General features: G+C 37.7%; 2 protein-coding genes across 2 annotated transcripts; both read left to right on the top strand.

The window, feature by feature from the left end:
* The first annotated feature begins 8,536 nt into the window (after positions 1-8,536).
* LOC131638216 (uncharacterized) lies at positions 8,537-8,947 on the top strand. The gene has a single exon (XM_058908761.1). It carries the CDS (start codon positions 8,537-8,539, stop codon positions 8,945-8,947), a length of 411 nt encoding a protein of 136 aa, XP_058764744.1.
* A 9-nt stretch (positions 8,948-8,956) lies between these two features.
* Positions 8,957-10,207, top strand: LOC131638219 (uncharacterized). The gene is made up of 2 exons (XM_058908767.1): positions 8,957-9,550; positions 9,644-10,207. Exons 1-2 carry the CDS (start codon positions 8,957-8,959, stop codon positions 10,205-10,207), a joined length of 1,158 nt encoding a protein of 385 aa, XP_058764750.1.
* The last annotated feature ends 11,252 nt before the right edge of the window (positions 10,208-21,459 follow it).

A 21,459-nucleotide genomic window follows, 5' to 3' on the forward strand; every position in this document is an offset into this window, starting at 1 on the left:
AGATGTCTGGAAAGCCGTGCGTTAGGCTGAAGGATGGGTCGTGCGTTAGACCGGATCCAATTTTGCATCGGTAGATGTCTGGAAAGTTGTGCGTTAGGATGAAGGATGAGTCGTACGTTAGACCGGACCCTTTGTGTTGTTAGAATGCACCGTACGTCAGGTTGCATCCTAGGATGAGTCGTACGTTAGACTAAATCCTTTGTATTGAGAAGTATTTGTTGGAGGTCGATCATACCAGCACTGTTCGTGGTGATAGAATTCGATCTAAGTCTCTTGATTATCTCTGAACTATTCGCAGAGAATACCCAGAACTAGGTATTAAAATTAAATCTCTGTCTTGATCATCTCTGAACTATCTCTGGAGAATACCCGGAACTAAGTATCAGAATTAAATCTCTGTCTTGATTATCTCTGAACTATCTCTGGAGAATACTCGGAACTAAGTATCAAAATTAAATCTCTGTCTTGATTATCTCTGAACTATCTCTGGAGAATACCCGAAACTAAGTATCAAATTTAAATCTCTGTCTTGATTATCTCTGAACTATCTCTGGAGAATACCCGGAACTAAGTATCAGAATTAAATCTCTGTCTTGATTATCTCTGAACTATCTCTGGAGAATACCCGGAACTAAGTATCAGAATTAAATCTTGGTCTTGATTATCTCTGAACTATCTATGGAGAATACCTGAAACTAAGTATCAGAATTAAATCTTGGTCTTGATTATCTCTGAACTATCTTTGGAAGATATCCAAAATTAAGTGTCAGAACTAAATCTCTGTCTTGAATGAGCACCAGAATTAAATCGTTGACTTGATTATCTCTGCACTATATCTAGAAGATACTATTCATTTGGTTTGTAGGAATAGACTGAAAAGAGCAGTATTAATTTTATGCAATGTCGTGATGCATGTATTGTAATGTTTATTTTTTGAAATGAATAAGATTGTATGCAATGCCATGAGGCGTATGATGTATGAATGCAAAATGTTTGTTAATGATGATAGTAAATTGTAGTAGCGTCTGGAGGGGAAGATAAATCCTTGACTGTTGTGGAGAATACGAAATCCGAGGATACTTAGCTGGGGATTTTTGGCTTCAGCTTGGGGATGAGAGCCATTTGAATGATTGATCTTGATGTACCCTGCCTGGGGATAAGAGAGATGAATAACCTTGTTTGGAGAAGGGAAAAGAGTCGGGGAATCGGCAGTGTCGAAGACGTAAAACTCCGTTGGGGAACTAAGTCTTTATTGGGACGAGAACATTTGAAGGTATCTTCTTAAAGATTACTCTGTGGGGATATTATCCTGTGAAACCGGCTTTGTGGGAAGATATGGATGTCTTGAACGTTGCCCCCAATGATTATAGCACTTGCCATTCCTGGACTCGTATTGATTGGAAAACACCAATGAGTATTGATCACAGTGATGAACATGCCTTGCATAGCTTTGCCCCAGCTATTAGGGAGTTTGAAGAGATTCGCCTCGCGAGGACCTTAGGAGATGTGTACTATGGGTAACATGCCCCTAGTACTTAGTATGATGCCCCTGACTGATCGGGAAGTAGCTTCGGACCCACTTGGGTGCATGCCCCTGATTGTTGATGCTTCTGAAAGATTCTCTGAATCTTGGCCTGATTGCCCCCAAATTGACTGGTCAAAGCATGTCATGCCCCTTGTACTAATCAACTGAGTCAGTTATAAGAGATGTTGTTACCGAGATGGTTTCGTCTGTCGGGATGACTTTTAGTCATTAGTCATACCCTGTGCAGATTCTTTCTGATGTTAACACTTGAAAGTATGTAGCAGAATTTGTTTAATAATGAATTCATGAGATGCAATGCATATGTCTGTCTTGAGTTTTTTTGAAAAACATTAAAACAGGAGATGTAAAAGCGTGATGTTTATAAAAACGTGATGTTTGTAAAAACAGGATATCAACTAAGCATTTATGGCAAATCTTAAGGAGTCAGGATACCCTTTTGGTGATAGTATGCTTTCGAACTAACCATGCTTCAGTTAGGAATTTCAAGGGTTGTAACGTGGCTTGGTTCACGGTTTAGGAAACAAAGGATAATGGCTCAAAATTTTGTTTATACCCATCCCAATCTTCGTGATGTTCTTCGATCCTATGCTCAGTTAATCCTGCGCTTAAGCCTTAGCGAAGCTTGAAGTTGTAACATTGATATTTGATGATGGTTAAAGTATCAAAAGTTTAATTTGGACAGGCAGTCATCCTTTGTTGTAATACTTTATTTTGTCGAGGATTTGTAGTGGCCTCTTTTGAAATGTTTTCTTTTGTTGAGGATTTTTAGCAACCTCCTTTTTTGACTTTGTTGTCCCTAACTTTTGCCTGAACTGTTTATTTTGAGATTATAGTCAGCGGGATGTTTCAATTTCATATAAGTCTCTTTCATAGGTTTTGACTTAATAGCTTTTTTTTCTTTTGATAGATGTTGACTGTCTGACTTAATGATTACGGGAAACCATCATTATTTGTGTAAAAGCGTACTGGCATGACTGAGTTAACTGAGTAACTACCCTGCCCCAAGTTATGATCAAAGGTTTTAAATTGTTCAAGAAAGAAAACTCCTACACCTTAGGCTCAAAGGGGTTGACGAGGGATTATCATTCTTATCTCTCCACTGTTTAGGAATTGAAACAATGCCTGTACATCGTCAACATAGTCCGTTCAAAAGCATACTGTATGAGGTTGCGGTATCATTTTTCGTCATCCTCCCTCAAAAGGCTTGCAGCTTAGTAGGAGTTGAATAACACAAAACATATGCAAAGTAAAGACACAATTTAAAATGAGTGATATCGAAATAATTTATTCAAGACAAACATATGCAATGCACTAATGATGATTATTAAAACAGATAATGTCTATCATAAGTCGAATGTTTAAACAAACAGGAAAGAAAATTTGCAAATAAAAGTAAATCTAATGATTCGAAAGACATCCTTCTAGCCATTCACAACATCAGCAGTCTTGTTGTGATTAGGCATGAGAGCCGTGATCACGTTAGGGGTTGCAGGAGGGTCGAACTCAATTTCGCCTGCGTCGATCATATCTTGGATCTTATTCTTCAACGGCCAACAATTCTCTGTGTCATGTCCAGGACTATTAGAATGATATACGCACCTCGCATTGGGTTTGTAGCTTGGAGCAGAGGTGTTAGGATTCTTAGGAGGATCCCTCAGGGTAACCAAATTTGCCTTTAGCAGATGTTGTAAGGCTTGAGCTAGCGTCATATTGATCTTTGTGAATTGACGCCTGGGTGTGTTTTGTTTGTTTTGACGGCCTTGTTGAGGCGCCGGTGTGGAGATCATAATTGCCCCAATAGATTGGTCATGGTTTCTCCTTTTCTGCCCATACACTGCATTGGAATCAGACTTCCCATTGAAATGCTTCTTTGTAGCACCTGAGGATGTAGCCACTTGAATCTTACCACTTCGGATGCCACTCTCGACACGTTCCCCAGTCAATATAAGCTCAGTGAATCCAGAAGATGAACTCCCCAGCAAATGACTATAGAAAGGGCCGGTCAACGTGCTCATAAACATATCAACCAACTCTCTGTCAGCCAAAGGAGGTTGGACTCTTCCAGCTAGGTCTCTCCACTTCTGAGCATATTCTTTGAAGCTTTCATTAGATCCCATGGACATGCTTTGTAGTTGCATGCAGGTTGGCGCGAGATCAGCATTGTATTGGTATTGCTTGTAGAAAGCACCAGCCAAGTCTTCCCATGTATGAATGTTGGCACTATCCAGTTGATAGTACCATTCGAGTTGAGTTCCAGATAAGCTCTCTTGGAAAAAGTGGATCCATAGCATTTTGTCAGTAGTGTGAGGCTGAATTTTCCTCACATAGGATTTCAGATGCATCTTGGGACAAGAGACTCCGTCATACTTAGCGAAGGTTGGGTTTTTGAACTTTGGAGGGATAACAACTCCAGGGATGAGTCTTAGTTCCTCAAAATCTAGCCCAGGTACCTTCTGAACTTCCATGGCTTTCATACGTTCTTCCAGCAGCTTGTATTTGTCATCAGGATATTCGTCCTCATAATAGTAGTCCTCTCCTTTCTCAGAGGGCTTGACAGAATCAGGGTTGCTTTTCGCATCAGTTTTGACACTAGCATCATCCTTTTGTTCATCGTCATCCTCTTCGGAAACCTTGACTTCTTCAGCTTTCTTGAGTGGTCCTCAGAATCTTCTTCCCATGTTAAAGACACCCACAGATCTTCTAGTCTTTTTCTCTTTCTTGGTCAGAAGAGTTTTCAACTCGTCTTGCCCCTTGGACAAGTTCAGAATCAAAGCTTGGAACTGGGTGTTCTGAGCCTGAAGGTCTTTGACTGATTGCTCGAGATCCATGATGCTGAAATAAATAGCAAGGAAGGATGAGAGACCTATTGTAAGAAACCTGCTATGCGATGTTATGAATGCAGATGCAATGTTTTCAAGGATCTTTAAGGAATTTAGTTAGCAACATTAGAAAATGATTTGGTCGCATCTTCGTCTGAAGAATTCTGATTCTTGGACGTTCTTCTATGAGAATCGAGCTCACCATATCGAGTCGGTCATCACCTTTGATTTGGGATACCTCTGAATTTGAAAGTATAAGGCTAGAGGAAAATAAATCCCCTTTCCCCTTGACAGGTACTGAGTCTCTGAATTGGAAGGTATGTGGCCAGAGGAAAATAAATCCTCTTCCCCCATGATAGGTACGATGTCTTTGAATTGGAAGGTATGTGGCCAGAGGAAAATAAATCCTCTTGCCCCTAGATAGGAATTCCGTCCTCGATAAGAGCACCTGAAATTGTGCGCTCTAAATCCCTAAGATCCTTGAAAGGGTTAGTTAACATGCAATGTTATGATGTCATGATGTCATGATGTTATGCGGATGCAATGTGTCAGGTAAATCGTAAGATAATAAGGACAAACAAGTCCTACAAACATATCCTGCAAAAGACCAAATGGTTAGTAGCAAATACAAACAAGTCACACAAGTGTCCTTAAGTTTAAAGGCTTGCATGGAGTTCGTAGGATGATTTCCAAATCCATAGTCCTTTTCCAAATCCAATTAAGGATGATTTCTTTGACTTGTGTTTGCACATTTCGACTTTTTTTGGTCTCAAAGTTGCCCCAATTTTCTGTGTGTTCACAAATTAATAGATGACTAGAGATAGTCATGGAATATATGTTGAACTTGTAAGCTTCCTCAATCACTATGAAATGCCAATAGACACACATAAACATGCTACAAGACACAAAAATCTTTTGAGGCATTTTGTCAAACATCAAGAGTGCATCATTTACCACTAAAACACAAAAACATATAACATAAATTAATAAACCGAAATTAACCATCTCTGTTCAAATTTTCATACTCTATAACCATGGGGGCTTCGGTGGTGGACGACAAATTTCGGACAACAGAGTTGCATGAGCATCAACTTGAGGGAGAAAATCATCCATTGCTGTTGTGTTTGAGGTGTGCAGAATGTAACACCCATTTAAAATATTTAGTTATTGTGTGTTGTTTGTGAATTTTTTTGGTTCAATAGTAAGGGCGAGTTTTTACATAGTTATTGAGACCGTGTGATAATCTATGATGCGTAGAAACATGTTTAGGATGGAATATCTAAATTTCTATGATTTTATGATAAGCTAATGTTTTGCTGATTTTATTAGTGTTAATTTTATGTGATTTGATGCATATAATTCTATACCGATATTCGTATCCTGGTTTATATATATAGTGTCACTTTAAATTCATATATAGATATTATATGGTTATAATTGTACTCCCTACTTTTATTCACATATGATATATGGTACTGTGTAGTGTGTAGTCTAATAACAAGATCCGGTAGCAACTAATAGCAGTTTTGGAGGTACCGTGCATAGTATGTACATACTGTAAAATAAGTAGATATAAGCAATTTCTCTCTCTCTCTCTGTCTCTCTCTCTCTCTCTCTCTCTCTATATATATATATATATATATATATATATATATAGATAGATAGATAGAGAGAGAGAGAGAGAGAGCATATCAAGTGAGAGCAATTTTTAAATGAGAGATGAGAGGAAGAAATATCAACCCTTAGATTCATCAAGAGAGAGAAATTAATAGCCTCATTAATGTGTTAACATTCTTTCTCTTGATGAATCAAATAGTTGATATTTCTTCCTCTCATCTCTCATTTAAAAATGCTCTCACATGATATGCTCACATATATATATATATATATATATATATATATATATATATATATATATATATATATTATGAACTAACGTTTTAAATTTATTATAAATATATATATAATAATAATAAATTATTGATTGTAATATTATTATTATTATTAGGAGTCAATTAAGGAGGATAAAAACAAAATTATAGCGGGATTAGCAAAGTCTTAGAAAATAACTGCTAGAACGTGAAAGAGAAAGGGGCAAACAAGAGAGAGCTAGGGCAAGAAGTTTCCATCAATTTTTGTAGATTCAAGCTCAAAATTAAGGTAAGTGGGGAGATTGTTCATTTAAAGGTGTCTAAATAATGAAAGGGTAGAGAGGTTTTCCTTAACCTCTAATAGAGTTTGTGTTTTTCTCAATTTGTTGGTGATGAGTATGAGGAATGAGTAATTATAATTCTGTTTTTGTACCATGAATAGAGATAGATAATTATTGTGTGGTTATGGTATTGTATAGTTTATGAACTAATTGATTCAGAGATGAAGTTGTGTTAGAAATTGGGTGTTTTAGAATAGGAATATAATTTTCTAAATGATTTAATTAATTTCCTGAAGCAATATCGATGAAACACATTCATTAAAATTATAAAAATATTTTGTTGTTTCTAAACGTCAATCTAATAAATCAAAGGTGTAGTATTGGAATAGGTACTGTAGTATTGTTAATATTTAAGAGAGGGGATAATTGGTACTAAACAAAATACTCATGTTTTCATAATAACTACTATAGGATGCATACGCAGGAAAATTTTACGGTGCAGGAGCGATCACTTTTTTTTACCGGTCTTGAATTGTATACATGATAGTAGCTAGTTTCTAATAGCTTCATGTTGCAGTAGAATGGGTGTAGTGAAGAAATTGACATGAGTTTGGTTATACTTTATTAATATATATTGTCATATAGTTCATGTTTTAGAAACTAACCTATTACACAATATAATTAAAATTAACAAAAAAAAAACTAGTATACTATAACTTATATGGAAGTGTGTAATTCTGGCTGTGGGAGCAAGATTCACAGTATATTTATTGATTTAATTCCTAAATAGCTATATGAATAATTATCTTCATCGCTACTATTGTTCGGTGGAAGTCGAAAGCCTATACATTAGTAAACCAATTCCAGCCTTACTAATATATTAAATAAATTCAGCCTTACTAATATATATTATTATATGATTGGATGACCAATTAAATTAGGTGTCGGTTTATAATTAAAGTGATTATATCATGTGATAAATTGTGAAGTTTGGTAGATAATTTTAGTGATTTTTTTATGTGAACAGTATTGATACAAGAATGGTAATTCCAATGGGAATTATGGTGAGTATATGGCTCACGTGTGATCGTGGAGGATTGTATATTATGCACTAATGGTGATGTCATGTGCATAATTGTATGTCATGCATTCATTTGTGTCATGTGGAGAGGAGCTAGGTGGGAATCCGTGATGGGTGCCTAGTCTTGTCCGGACTCCATGTGGGAGTTGTGATGGAGATAAGTTGTAGTTCAGAGGAGCGTATACGACTTATCCGGATTCCGACGGGAATCGGGTTCAATGAATGAACCGAATGGTTTATGTTGGTACCGCATGCATGTTGTTGTGTCAGTGAGTCACATTGCATATATAGATGTATATATATTTATATTTGGTTGTGAATCGAGTATGACTTGTGTGTGCTTTGTGAATATCTGTTTGGTGTGAATTACTACTCCTTAGCATGTTTTTTTCTACCGTTTAATTATTGAATGTAATTCTCACCCCTTTTCTGTTGTTGTGTCTGTGCTCCTTGGGGATTACAGATAACCAGGTACCTGAGTAGTGCTGGGACTTCGTGTTGCTTGATCGAGTCTTAGGAGTCGCTCTGATACGTAACACGGGATGTGGGAATCGTTATGTTTTACTTGTTTTATTTTGTTACGTATCTTGTTTTCAGACGTGTATTGAACCACATGCTTTGTGGAGGCTATTGTTGTTAAGACCTTAGTGCCATAGAAGCAAATTGAATTAAATATTCCGCTGTTTAATTTTTTTTTTTAGTAATAAAGTAACCGAAGTGACTTGAGACTTCATGGTTTTTATGAAATGTGACATCCTATGTATGCACTCTGAAAAATATTCCCGTTAATTTTATATATTTTATTAATGGGGATAGTAGGGTGTTACAATTGGTATCAGAGCAGGTCGGTCCGTCCGGCCAGGTGTTGTAGTAGAGTCTGTCCATAAAGTGGATGTATTTGTGTGTTCTTCTAAGATGTATTGTTAATGTGAAACAGTATGGCTGGGAGAAATGATGCTGCTCTTGCTGCTACGTTGCATACTGTTGTGCAGGCAGTGCAGAATAACAATCAGAATGCTGGAGATGTTGAATTCCGTAATTTGGAGAAGTTCCAGAGTAACAAGCCGCCTACATTTGAGGGTACTCATGATCCAGATGCTGCACGGAAATGGCTTAAGTCTGTTGAGAAGATATTCAGGGTCATGGGATGCAATGAAGCTCAGAAGGTACAGTTTGGTACTCACATGTTGGAGGGTGAAGCTGAAGACTGGTGGAATAACAATCATCAAAGATTGGAAGCGGCATGTAGTGCTATTACCTGGACGGTGTTCAGGGCTGAGCTTCTGGAGCGGTATTTTCCAGAAGATGTTCGTGGCAAAAAGGAGATTGAGTTCCTGGAATTGAAATAGGGAAACTCAATGGTTGCAGAGTATGCGGTTCGGTTTGAGGAGTTTGTGAAGTATTGTCCTCATTATAATACTGATGCTACTATGAGTTCTAAATGTATTAAGTTTGAGAATGGGCTGCGTCCTGAGATCAAACAGGGTATTGGCTATCAGAAGATTAGACATTATCCGGAGCTGGTGAACAGGTGTAGAATTTATGATGAGGACAACAGGGCTCGAATTGCTCATTACAAGACTTTGAGTGATAAAAGGGATAAGCAAAGACATGGAAGTACACCTTATAGTGCTTCGGCTAATAAAGGGAAACAAAAAGCTGTTGTGGGTAAGAAGCCAAGTGGGGGAGGAATTGCCCCCAATCCTATCAAATGTTTCAAATGTGGTGGTGTGGGTCACCGTGCTAATGAATGTCATAATGATGTGAAGAAATGCTTCGAGTGTGGTCGACCAGGTCATCTTGTGGCAGATTGTAGGACCAATATACCTACCTGTTACAACTGTGGAGAGCAGGGTCACATCAGCACTCATTGTCAGAAGCCGAAGAAGTCACAGACAAGTGGGAAAGTATTTGCATTGGTGGGAGCTCAGCCTACCAAAGAGGATCGTTTGGTCAGAGGTACTTGTTTTATCCATGACACTTCTTTAATTGCTATTATTGATACGGGTGCAACCCACTTGTTCATTTCCATTGATTATGTGAAGAAACTAGAACTCGTGTCGTCTACTTTGAATCGGGGGATGGTGATTGATACTCCATCTATCGGTTCTGTGACTACGTCCTTAGTGTGTTTGAATTGTTCGTTGACCATCTTTGGTAAGGGTTTCGGAGTGGACTTGATTTGTTTACCACTCAGTAATCTAGACATTATCTTAGGGATGAATTGGCTTGAATACAACCATGTTTTTATTGACTGCTATAGGAAGACGTTGTTGTTTCTGACTCCAGAGGAGGAAGAGTTGGTTAATTCTATATCTACCAAGGAATTGAGAATCTTGTTGGAAGATGAAGCTAAAATGTTTGTTGTGTTTGCCTCACTATCAGTTGAAGGCAAAGCATCGATTAATGAGTTACCGGTGGTGAAGGAATTTCCAGAAGTGTTCCCAGATGACATTACAGAGTTGCCTCCGAAGAGAGGAGTGGAATTTGCAATTGATCTTGTTCCTGGTACCAGACCCATATCTATGGCACCATACAGGATGTCCGCATCAGAGTTGGCAGAATTGAAATCTCAGATAGGGGAGTTGCTTGATAAGAAGTTTATTTGACCTAGTGTGTCACCGTGGGGAGCCCCAGTGTTGTTGGTTAAAAAGAAGGATGGCAGTATGCATTTGTGTATTGATTATCGTCAGCTGAATAAAGTGACCATTAAGAATAAGTATCCTCTTCCAAGGATTGATGATTTAATGGATCAACTTGCGGGAGCTAGTATTTTCAGTAAGATTGATCTGAGATCGGGTTATCATCAGATTCGAGTGAAAGATGATGATATTCAGAAAATAGCTTTCAGAACTCGTTATGGACATTACGAATATGCAGTGATGCCGTTTGGAGTGTCCAATGCGCCGGGTGTGTTCATGGAATACATGAATCGTATCTTTCATGCTTACTTAGATCAGTTCGTGGTAGTTTTTATTGACGATATTCTGATTTATTCTAAGTAAGAAGAAGATCATGCAGAACATTTGAGGATTGTGTTACAGGTGTTGAAAGATAACAAGTTGTTTGCAAAGCTTTCGAAATGCGAGTTTTGGTTACAAACAGTGAGTTTCTTAGGACATGTGATTTCTGGTGATGGCATAACAGTGGATCCATCCAAGGTAAGTGCAGTGCTTCAGTGGGAACCTCCAAAGTCAGTGACAGAGATTAGAAGCTTCTTGGGTTTAGCAGGTTATTACCGAAGATTCATTGAGGGGTTTTCTAATTTGGCTCTTCCATTGACTCAGTTGACTAGGAAAGGCCAAGCCTTTGTGTGGGATATTTTATGCGAGGAAAGCTTCAGAGAACTGAAGAAGAAACTGACTACGGCACCAGTATTGGTTCTACCAAGTCCTCATGAACCTTTTGTTGTATATTGTGATGCGTCTAAGATGGGATTAGGTGGAGTATTGATGCAAGATGGGAAAGTCGTGGCTTATGCTTCACGACAATTGAGAGTGCATGAAAGGAATTATCCTACTTATGACCTTGAGTTAGCAGCAGTGGTATTCGTATTGAAAATTTGGAGACATTATTTGTATGGATCAAGATTTGAAGTGTTCAGTGATCACAAGAGTTTGAAATACTTATTTGACCAGAAAGAATTGAATATGAGGCAGAGGAGGTGGTTAGAATTTCTGAAAGATTATGACTTTAGCTTGAGTTATCATCCAGGAAAAGCTAATGTGGTAGCAGATGCTCTAAGTCGGAAGACGATTCACATGTTTGCGTTAATGATGAAGGAGATGGATTCAATCGAACAATTCAGAGACTTGAGTATGGTTTGTGAATTGACCCCTGAGAGTGTTATATTGGGTATGCTTAAGGTGAACAATGATTTCCTTAATAAGATTAGGGAGAATCAGAAACTTGATGTGAAACTAGTGGATTTGATGCATGTAGGAGAAACTAATACTGATAGTGACTTTAAAGTGGATAAGTTTGGTGTGCTGAGATTCCAGGACAGGATTTGTGTGTCGGATAATAATGTATTGAGGAAGATGATCTTAGAGGAAAGTCACAGGAGTAGCTTGAGCATTCACCCAGGAGCTACGAAAATGTATCAAGATATGAAGAAATTGTTTTGGTGGTCAGGTATGAAAAGGGATATAGCTTAATTTGTGTACGCCTGTTTGACATGTCAGAAGTCAAAGGTTGAGCATCAGAAACCTTCAGGTTTAATGCAGCCATTAGAAATTCCAGAATGGAAGTGGGATAGTATCTCGATGGACTTTGTTACTGGGTTACCAAATACGGCGAGAGGTTTTGATGCTATTTGGGTAATTATGGATCGGTTGACGAAATCAGCACATTTTATACTGATTAACATCAAATTTCCTTTATCCAAGTTAGCAGAGATTTATATAAGAGTAGTGGTGAAGTTGCATGGAGTTCCGTTGAGCATAGTGTCAGACAGAGATCCGAGGTTTACTTTCAGATTTTGGAAAAGCTTGCAGGAAGCTTTGGGTTCTAGTTTGAAATTGAGTTCTGTTTATCATCCGCAGACAGATGGATAGTCAGAGAGAACTATTCAGTCATTGGAAGATTTGTTGAGGGCTTGCATACTCGAGAAAGGATGTGCTTGGGATACCCATTTACCGTTGATTGAGTTTACATATAATAACAGTTACCATTCTAGCATTGGAATGACGCCTTTTGAAGCATTATATGGAAGACGGTGTAGAACACCTCTATGTTGGTATGAGTCGGGCGAAAATGTTGTGCTTGGACCTGAAATAGTGCAACAAACTACTGAGGCAATCAAGATGATCAGGGAGAAGATGAAAGCATCCCAGAGCAGACAGAAAAGTTATCATGATAACCGGAGGAAAGATTTGGAATTTAGTGAAGGTGACCATGTGTTTCTGAGGGTCAATCCTGTGACAGGTGTTGGACGTGCATTGAAATCAAAGAAATTGAATCCTAAGTTCATTGGACCGTATCAAATTTTGCAGAGAGTCGAAACAGTTGCATATAGAGTGGCGCTGCCACCCGAACTTTCAAACTTGCATGACGTGTTTCACGTGTCGCAACTTCGAAAGTACATCACTGACCCATCTCATGTCATTCAGAGGGATGATGTACAGAATCGAGATAATCTTACTGTAGAGACAATGCCGATAAGGATCGAGGATCACAAGATGAAACAATTAAGAGCCAATGATATTTCCTTAGTGAGAGTAGCATGGGGAGGAGCTGCTAGAGGAAGTGTGACCTGGGAATTAGAGAGCAAGATGTGAGAGTCGTATCCAAAATTGTTCTCGTCAGGTACATTTTCGAGGATGAAAATATTTTAAGTGGGGGGAGTTGTAACACCCATTTAAAATATTTAGTCATTGTGTGTTGTTTGTGAATTTTTTTGGTTCAATAGTAAGGGCGAGTTTTTACATAGTTATTTGAGACCGTGTGATAATCTATGATGCGTAGAAACATGTTTAGGATGAAATATCTAAATTTCTATGATTTTATGATAAGCTAATGTTTTGCTGATTTTATTAGTGTTAATTTTATGTGATTTGATGCATATAATTCTATACCGATATTCGTATCCTGATTTATATATATATATATATATATATATATATATATATATATATATATATATATTGTGAGATTTTGGATCGAACTCTAGTATGGCCGAAGGGTAGCTTCTTGGTTCGACATGGTTAAGCATGAAGTCGAAGGTTGTTCACATGCTTGTGTCGAAGATGCTAGGGTTGTTAGCATGTTAAATTAGGTTTTAGTGTTTAAACCCTAATTTGTTAAGTTAGCTTGTTTATTAAGTTGACTTGTGTAATGGGCCTTGTGGAAAAAGCCCATTAGTTAGTATGTTAGGTTTTATTATAAATAGCATACTAGTCTCTCATCATTGCTAAGCTGCAAATCCTAATTTAGGGTGAGAGAGGTTATTTGTTATTCTTGTAAACTTGTAATCTTGTTTTAAGAGAAAGTAAAAGAATAACGGTTATAACCAATTATTGTGTTCTTCTTCTCCCCTATAATTCCCTATTATACTTTGTTATTGGTATCGTTTTTCACAACAAATTGGTGCGGTGAGCGTGGAGAAGATGCCGTCAACAAAGTATGAGATTGAAAAATTCACCGGAGTGAATGATTTCGGTCTGTGGCGCTTGAAGATGAAAGCCCTACTGGTTCAGCAGGGTTGTTTGGAAGCGTTGAAGGGAGAGGCAGCCATGAATGCTGCATTAACGGCAGCGGAGAAGACAACTATGATCGAGAAAGCACACAGCGCAATTTTGTTGAGCCTTGGTGATAAGGTTCTCCGACAGGTATCAAAGGAGACGACGGCACCAGGGTTATGGGTGAAACTTGAAAGTTTGTATATGACCAAATCGCTGGTAAATCGACTCTACCTGAAGCAAGCTTTGTATTCATTCAAGATGATTGAAGACAAAGTATTGGCTGAGCAGTTGGATATGTTCAACAAGCTGATTCTTGATCTTGAAAATATTGATGTGAAGATCGATGATGAAGATCAAGCGCTGTTACTATTGTGTTCTTTGCCTAGATCACATGCTCACTTCAAAGAAACTCTCTTGTATGGAAGGGAGTCCCTGACGTTTGAAGAAGTTCAATCAGCCTTGTACTCTAAGGACTTGAATGAACGAAAGGAGCATAAACCTTCGACTGTTGGCGAAGGTTTGGCCGTTAAAGGAAAACTCTTACGAAAGGATGGTAAGTTCGACAAGAAGAAAGGCAAAAGCCAGTCGAAGTCTTACAGTGGCGAAGCATCTGGCATTCGATGCTACCATTGTAAAAAGGAGGGTCACACAAGAAAGGTGTGCCCTGAACGCCTGAAATATCATGGAGGTAAGGATAATGGCAACGCTGCCATTGTTCAAGATGATTTCGAATCATCTGATGTTCTTGTGGTTTCAAGCAGTGACTCTAAGAGAGAGTGGATTATGGATTCAGGTTGCACTTGGCACATGACTCCAAACAAAGACTTGTTCGAGGAATTATGTGATCAAGATGGTGGATCAGTATTGCTGGGAAACAACAAGGCTTGCAAGATTGCAGGTATTGGATCTGTTAGATTCAAGCTCCATGATGAGTCAATAAGGTTGTTGACTGAAGTCAGGTATGTTCCTGATTTGAAGAGAAATCTGCTTTCTCTTGGTGAATTCGACAAGAAAGGATATGTTTTCCAAGGAGAGAAAAGTATCCTAAGAGTCATGAAGGGTTCAAAGGAAGTCTTGAGAGGCGTGAAGAAACAAGGCTTGTATACCCTTGAGGCTGAAGTTGTAAGTGGTTCGACAAATGTTGCATCCACGAAACCTTTGTCGAAAACTGAAATATGGCACATGAGATTGGGCCATGTCAGTGAAAGGGGTCTGGTCGAATTAGGGAAATAAAATCTGCTTGGTGGAGACAAAGTTGAAAAGCTGAAGTTTTGTGAACCCTGTGTACTTGGAAAATCTTGCAGAGTGAAGTTCAACAAAGGCAAATCAAGAACACATGGATCACTTGATTACATCCATGCTGATCTTTGGGGGCCTGCAAGGTGTGCATCACATTCTGGGGCAAGGTATTTCCTATCCATAGTAGATGATTATTCCAGAAAATTATGGGTATTCATCCAGAAGACTAAGGATGAAACGTTTGAGAATTTCAAAAGTTGGAAGACTCTGGTTGAAAATCAGACTGGCAGAAAGGTCAAGAGGTTGAGAACCGACAATGGCCTTGAATTTTGCAATGAGGCATTCGACAGTTTTTGTGCTACCTCTGGTATTGCAAGACATAGAACTACTGCAGGTACTCCACAACAAAATGGTTTGGCTGAAAGGTTTAATCGAACTATTTTGGAGAGAGTTAGATGTATGTTGACTAGTGCGGGGTTAAAGAAGGTGTTCTGGGCTGAGGCTGTTGCGACAGCAACATATCTGATAAACAGATGTCCTTCGACAGCGTTAGATATGAAGACACCTGAAGAAGTTTGGTCGGGACATCCACCAGATCTCGACAAACTGAGAGTATTTGGCTGCATAGCCTATGCTCACATTAGGCAAGACAAGGTCGAACCTAGAGCTCTGAAATGCATGTTCATGGGATACCCAGAAGGAGTCAAAGCTTATAGGCTATGGTGCCTAGAGCCAGGTCACAGGAGGTGTATCACCAGTCGAGATGTTGTTTTCAATGAAGCTGAAATGGCTTTTAAGAAAACTGATGATGTTGGTCGAAGTACAGAAACATCTGACGAAGAGCTGGAACAGGTAGAGATTCCTGTTGAGGTGGAGCATGTTGATGCTGAATTGCATGTCCCTGATGAAGTCGAAGAAGAAGCAGAAGATGCTGAGGAAGTTGAGGAAACTGACGATGACTACCTATTGTCGAGAGATAGGTCGAGAAGAGTCATCAAACCACCTCAGAGACTTGGGTATGCAGATCTTATAGCTTATGCATTAATCTCTGCCAGTGAGGTTCTTGATGATGAACCTAGAGATTATAAGGAAGTTATGAGGAGTCAAAATAAGACTGAATGGCTGAAGGCCATGGATGATGAGATGAAATCTCTTCATGATAATCACACTTGGGAACTGATCAAGAAACCTGCTGGGGCAAGGTTAGTCAGCTGTAAATGGATTTTCAAAGTTAAGGAAGGAATTGAAGGAGTGACGTCGAAAAGATATAAGGCAAGGTTAGTCGCAAGGGGTTTCACTCAGAAAGAAGGTGTCGACTTCAATGATGTGTTTTCTCCTGTTGTGAAACATAGGTCCATTCGAATGCTGCTTGCCATGGTGGCACAGTTCGATCTTGAACTGGAACAGATGGATGTGAAAACTGCGTTCTTGTATGGTGATCTAGATGAAACGATCCTGATAAGGCAACCTGAAGGGTATGTCGAAAAGGGGAAGGATGATTATGTGTGTAAGTTAAAGAGATCCTTGTATGGGCTGAAACAATCTCCTCGACAGTGGAATAGGAGATTCGACAAGTTCATGGCACGCATAAGTTTCATTAGAAGTCAGTTCGACCACTGTGTTTACTTCAGATTTCGACCTGGTAATTCATTTGTTATTTTGTTGCTTTATGTGGATGATATTCTCATAGCAAGCAACAGTGTCGAAGATGTGATGAGGGTGAAGGCTGAACTCAATAAGGAGTTCGATATGAAGGATCTGGGAGCTGCTTCCAGGATTCTTGGAATTGACATTCGAAGAGATAGAAAGAAGTCGAAGTTATGCCTATCTCAAGAGGCATATCTACGGAAGATTCTTGAAAAGTTTGGTATGTCGAATTCGAAGCCAGTTGTGACTCCAACAAACCCTCAATTCAAGCTGAGTATTGATCAGTGTCCCAGTACTGATGTGGAAAGAGCCTATATGAATAGCATCCCATATGCTAATATAGTTGGTTCTTTGATGTATGCTATGGTTTGTACTAGACCCGACATAGCATACGCAGTAAGTCTTGTAAGCAGGTACATGGCGAATCCTGGAAAGGCTCACTGGCAAGCATTGAAGTGGATTTTAAGGTACATAAATGGGTCTCTGAATAGAGTCCTAATTTATGGTGGAGCCTTGGGTGAAGATGGTAAAGCAGTAATCGAAGGATATGTCGACTCTGATTATGCAGGTTGTATGGATTCCAGGAAATCTATTTCTGGATATGTTTTCACTATGTTTGGCACAGCAATTAGTTGGAAAGCAACACTTCAGAAGGTTGTTGCTCTATCAACCACTGAAGCGGAGTACATTGCATTAACTGAAGCTGTGAAAGAAGCATTGTGGCTTGAAGGTTTTGCGAAGGAGCTGAAACTTCAAGGTCGAGGTATCACTGTTAAATGTGATAGTCAAAGTGCAATACACCTGTCGAAGAATTCAGCCTATCATGAGCGAACTAAGCACATTGATGTGAGGCTGCATTTCGTCAGAGGAGTAATCGAGCGTGGAGAAGTCCAAGTGCTGAAGGTTTCGACTGAAGACAATGCTGCTGATATGATCACCAAGACATTGTCGAGTTGCAAGTTTTTCCACTGTATGCAGTTGATAAAGCTGCATGAAGAAAGCTAGTTTGTTCCCTTGATGTTGTAGAGTTAGATCCAAGGTGGAGATTTGTGAGATTTTGGATCGAACTCTAGTATGGCCGAAGGGTAGCTTCTTGGTTCGACAGGGTTAAGCATGAAGTCGAAGGTTGTTCACATGCTTGTGTCGAAGATGCTAGGGTTGTTAGCATGTTAAATTAGGTTTTAGTGTTTAAACCCTAATTTGTTAAGTTAGCTTGTTTATTAAGTTGACTTGTGTAATGGGCCTTGTGGAAAAAGCCCATTAGTTAGTATGTTAGGTTTTATTATAAATAGCATACTAGTCTCTCATCATTGCTAAGCTGCAAATCCTAATTTAGGGTGAGAGAGGTTATTTGTTATTCTTGTAAACTTGTAATCTTGTTTTAAGAGAAAGTAAAAGAATAACGGTTATAACCAATTATTGTGTTCTTCTTCTCTCCTATAATTCCCTATTATACTTTGTTATTGGTATCGTTTTTCACAACATATATATATATATATATATATATATATATATATATATATATATATATATATATATATATATATATATATATATATATATATATATATAGTGTCACTTTCAATTCATATATAGATATTATATGTTTATAATTGTACTCCATCTACTTTTATTCACATATGATATATAGTACTGTGTAGTGTGTAGTCTAATAACAAGATCCGCTAGCAACTAATAACAGTTTTGGAGGTACCGTGCATAGTATGTATATACGGTAAAATAAGTAGATATAAGCTATTTGATACTATATATATATATATATATATATATATTATGAGCTAACGTTTTAAATTTATTATAAATATATAATAATAATAATAATAATAATAATAATAATAAATTATTGATTGTAATATTATTATTATTAGGAGTCAATTAAGGAGGATAAAAACAAAATTATAGAGGGATTAGCAAAGTCTTAGAAAATAACTGCTAGAACGTGAAAGAGAAAGGGGCAAACAAGAGAGAGCTAGGGCAAGAAGTTTCCATCAATTTTTGTAGATTCAAGCTCAAAATTAAGGTAAGTGGGGAAATTGTTCATTTAAAGGTGTCTAAATCATGAAAGGGTAGAGAGGTTTTCCTTAACCTCCAATAGAGTTTGTGTTTTTCTCAATTTGTTGGTGATGAGTATGAGGAATGAGTAATTATAATTCTGTTTTTGTACCATGAATAGAGATAGATAATTGTTGTGTGGTTATGGTATTGTATAGTTTATGAACTAATTGATTCAGAGATGAAGTTGTGTTAGAAATTGGGTGTTTTAGAATAGGAATATAATTTTCTAAATGATTTAATTAATTTCCTGAAGCAATATCGATGAAACACATTCATTAAAATTATAAAAATATTTTGTTGTTTCTAAACGTCAATCTAATAAATCAAAGGTGTCGTATTGGAATAGGTACTGTAGTATTGTTAATATTTAAGAGAGGGGATAATTGGTACTAAACAAAATACTCATATTTTCATAATAACTACTATAGGATGCATAAGCAGGAAAATTTTACGGTGCAGGAGCGATCACTTTTTTTTACCGGTCTTGAATTGTATACATGATAGTAGCTAGTTTCTAATAGCTTCATGTTGCAGTAGAATGAGTGTAGTGAAGAAATTGACATGAGTTTGGTTAGACTTTATTAATATATATTGTCACATAGTTCATGTTTTAGAAACTAACCTATTACACAATATAATTAAAATTAACAAAAAGAAAACTAGTATACTAGAACTTATATGGAAGTGTGTAATTCAGGCTGTGGGAGCAAGATTCACAGTATATTTATTGATTTAATTCCTAAATAGCTATATGAATAATTATCTTCATCGCTACTATTGTTCGGTGGAAGTCGAAAGCCTATACATTAGTAAACCAATTCCAGCCTTACTAATATATTAAATAAATTCAGCCTTACTAATATATATTATTATATGATTTGATGACCAATTAAATTAGGTGTCGGTTTATAATTAAAGTGATTATATCATGTGATAAATTGTGAAGTTTGGTAGATAATTTTAGTGATTTTTTTTATGTGAACAGTATTGATACAAGAATGGTAATTCCAGTGGGAATTATGGTGAGTATATGGCTCACGTGTGATCGTGGAGGATTGTATATTATGCACTAATGGTGATGTCTTGTGCATAATTGTATGTCATGCATTCATTTGTGTCATGTGGAGATGAGCTAGGTGGGAATTCGTGATGGGTGCCCAGTCTTGTCCGGACTCCATGTGGGAGTTGTGATGGAGATAAGTGTTAGTTCAGAGGAACGTATACGACTTATTCGAATTCCGACGGGAATCGGGTTCAATGAATGAACCGAATGGTTTGTGTTGGTACCACATGCATGTTGTTGTGTCAGTGAGTCACATTGCATATATAGATGTGTATATATATATATATATATATATATATATATATATATATATATATATATATATATATATATATATATATATATATTTGGTTGTGAATCGAGTATGACTTGTGTGTGCTTTGTGAATATCTGTTTGGTGTGAATTACTACTCCTTAGCATGCTTTTTTTTCTACCGTTTAATTATTGAATCTAATTCTCACCCCTTTTCTGTTGTTGTGTCTGTGCTCCTTGGGGAGTACAGATAACCAGGTACCTGAGTAGTGTTGGGACTTCGTGTTGCTTGATCGAGTCTTAGGAGTCGCTCTGATACGTAACACATGATGTGGGAATCGTTATGTTTTACTTGTTTTATTTCGTTACGTATCTTGTTTTCAGACGTGTATTGAACCACATACTTTGTGGAGACTATTGTTGTTAAGACCTTAGTGCCATGGAAGCAAATTGAATTAAATATTCCGCTATTTAATTTATTTTTTTTAGTAATAAAGTAACCGAAGTGACTTGAGACTTCATGGTTTTTATGAAATGTGACATCCTACGTATGCACTCTGAAAAATATTCGCGTTAATTTTATATATTTTATTAATGGGGATAGTAGGGTGTTACACAGAAAACTCACAACTAACTTGTCAGTTCTTCTTGGCAGTGGTGGTTCCGGTGGCGGCCGTAAAAGAAGAAAAGAAAACTTGACGGTTGGTAGTGGTTGAGAGAGGGAGGTTCTGGTGAGAAGTTTGGTTATGGTGAGGGAATGAGAAGAAAGAGGGATGAAGAAGAAAGTGCTCTCAAAAGAGAGAGAGGGAGGGTGGCCACCATAGAGGTGGAAGGAGAGGATCATCATGGAGGTGGAGAAGAGCCCCACCAAAACCTAGGGGATTGGGGAAAAAATTTCTAGAGAGAAGGAGGAACATCTCTCTCTAGAAATACCTTGACTGGTGTTTTTTATCTACCGCTAAGAGAGATTTGAGAAGACTTAAACTGAAACCTTAAATGTGAGGAAGAGAAAATCATTTGTAATCGTAAGATTAAAACATAATATGTTTGAGTTTGGGTTAGATATAAGTTACGTGAAGTTTGGGGTTGTAATGTAATGTGATTTGGTTCGGTTTGTAAAATACAAACCGCAAATCGAACCGCGCGGTTTTATAAAAAATGACCCAAACACATCCGAACCAAATGCGTTTTTTTTTTGCGGTTTCGATTTGATTCGATTTTGCGGTTTTCTATTGGACTGATTTGGTTTTGAACACCCCTACCCATAGTTGAAAAAGTTTTAAAAATCGTAAACTTTCCCAATTTCCAAACATACCGAAAGATAAACCACGTTAAATAAAAAAAAGAAAATGAAAAATAGCTATTAATCCAAAATAGGATAAAGTTTATATGATTGACAAG

The sequence above is a fragment of the Vicia villosa genome, unplaced genomic scaffold (genome assembly GCF_029867415.1).
Source record: "Vicia villosa cultivar HV-30 ecotype Madison, WI unplaced genomic scaffold, Vvil1.0 ctg.002222F_1_1, whole genome shotgun sequence".
Taxonomy (NCBI): Eukaryota; Viridiplantae; Streptophyta; class Magnoliopsida; order Fabales; family Fabaceae; genus Vicia; species Vicia villosa.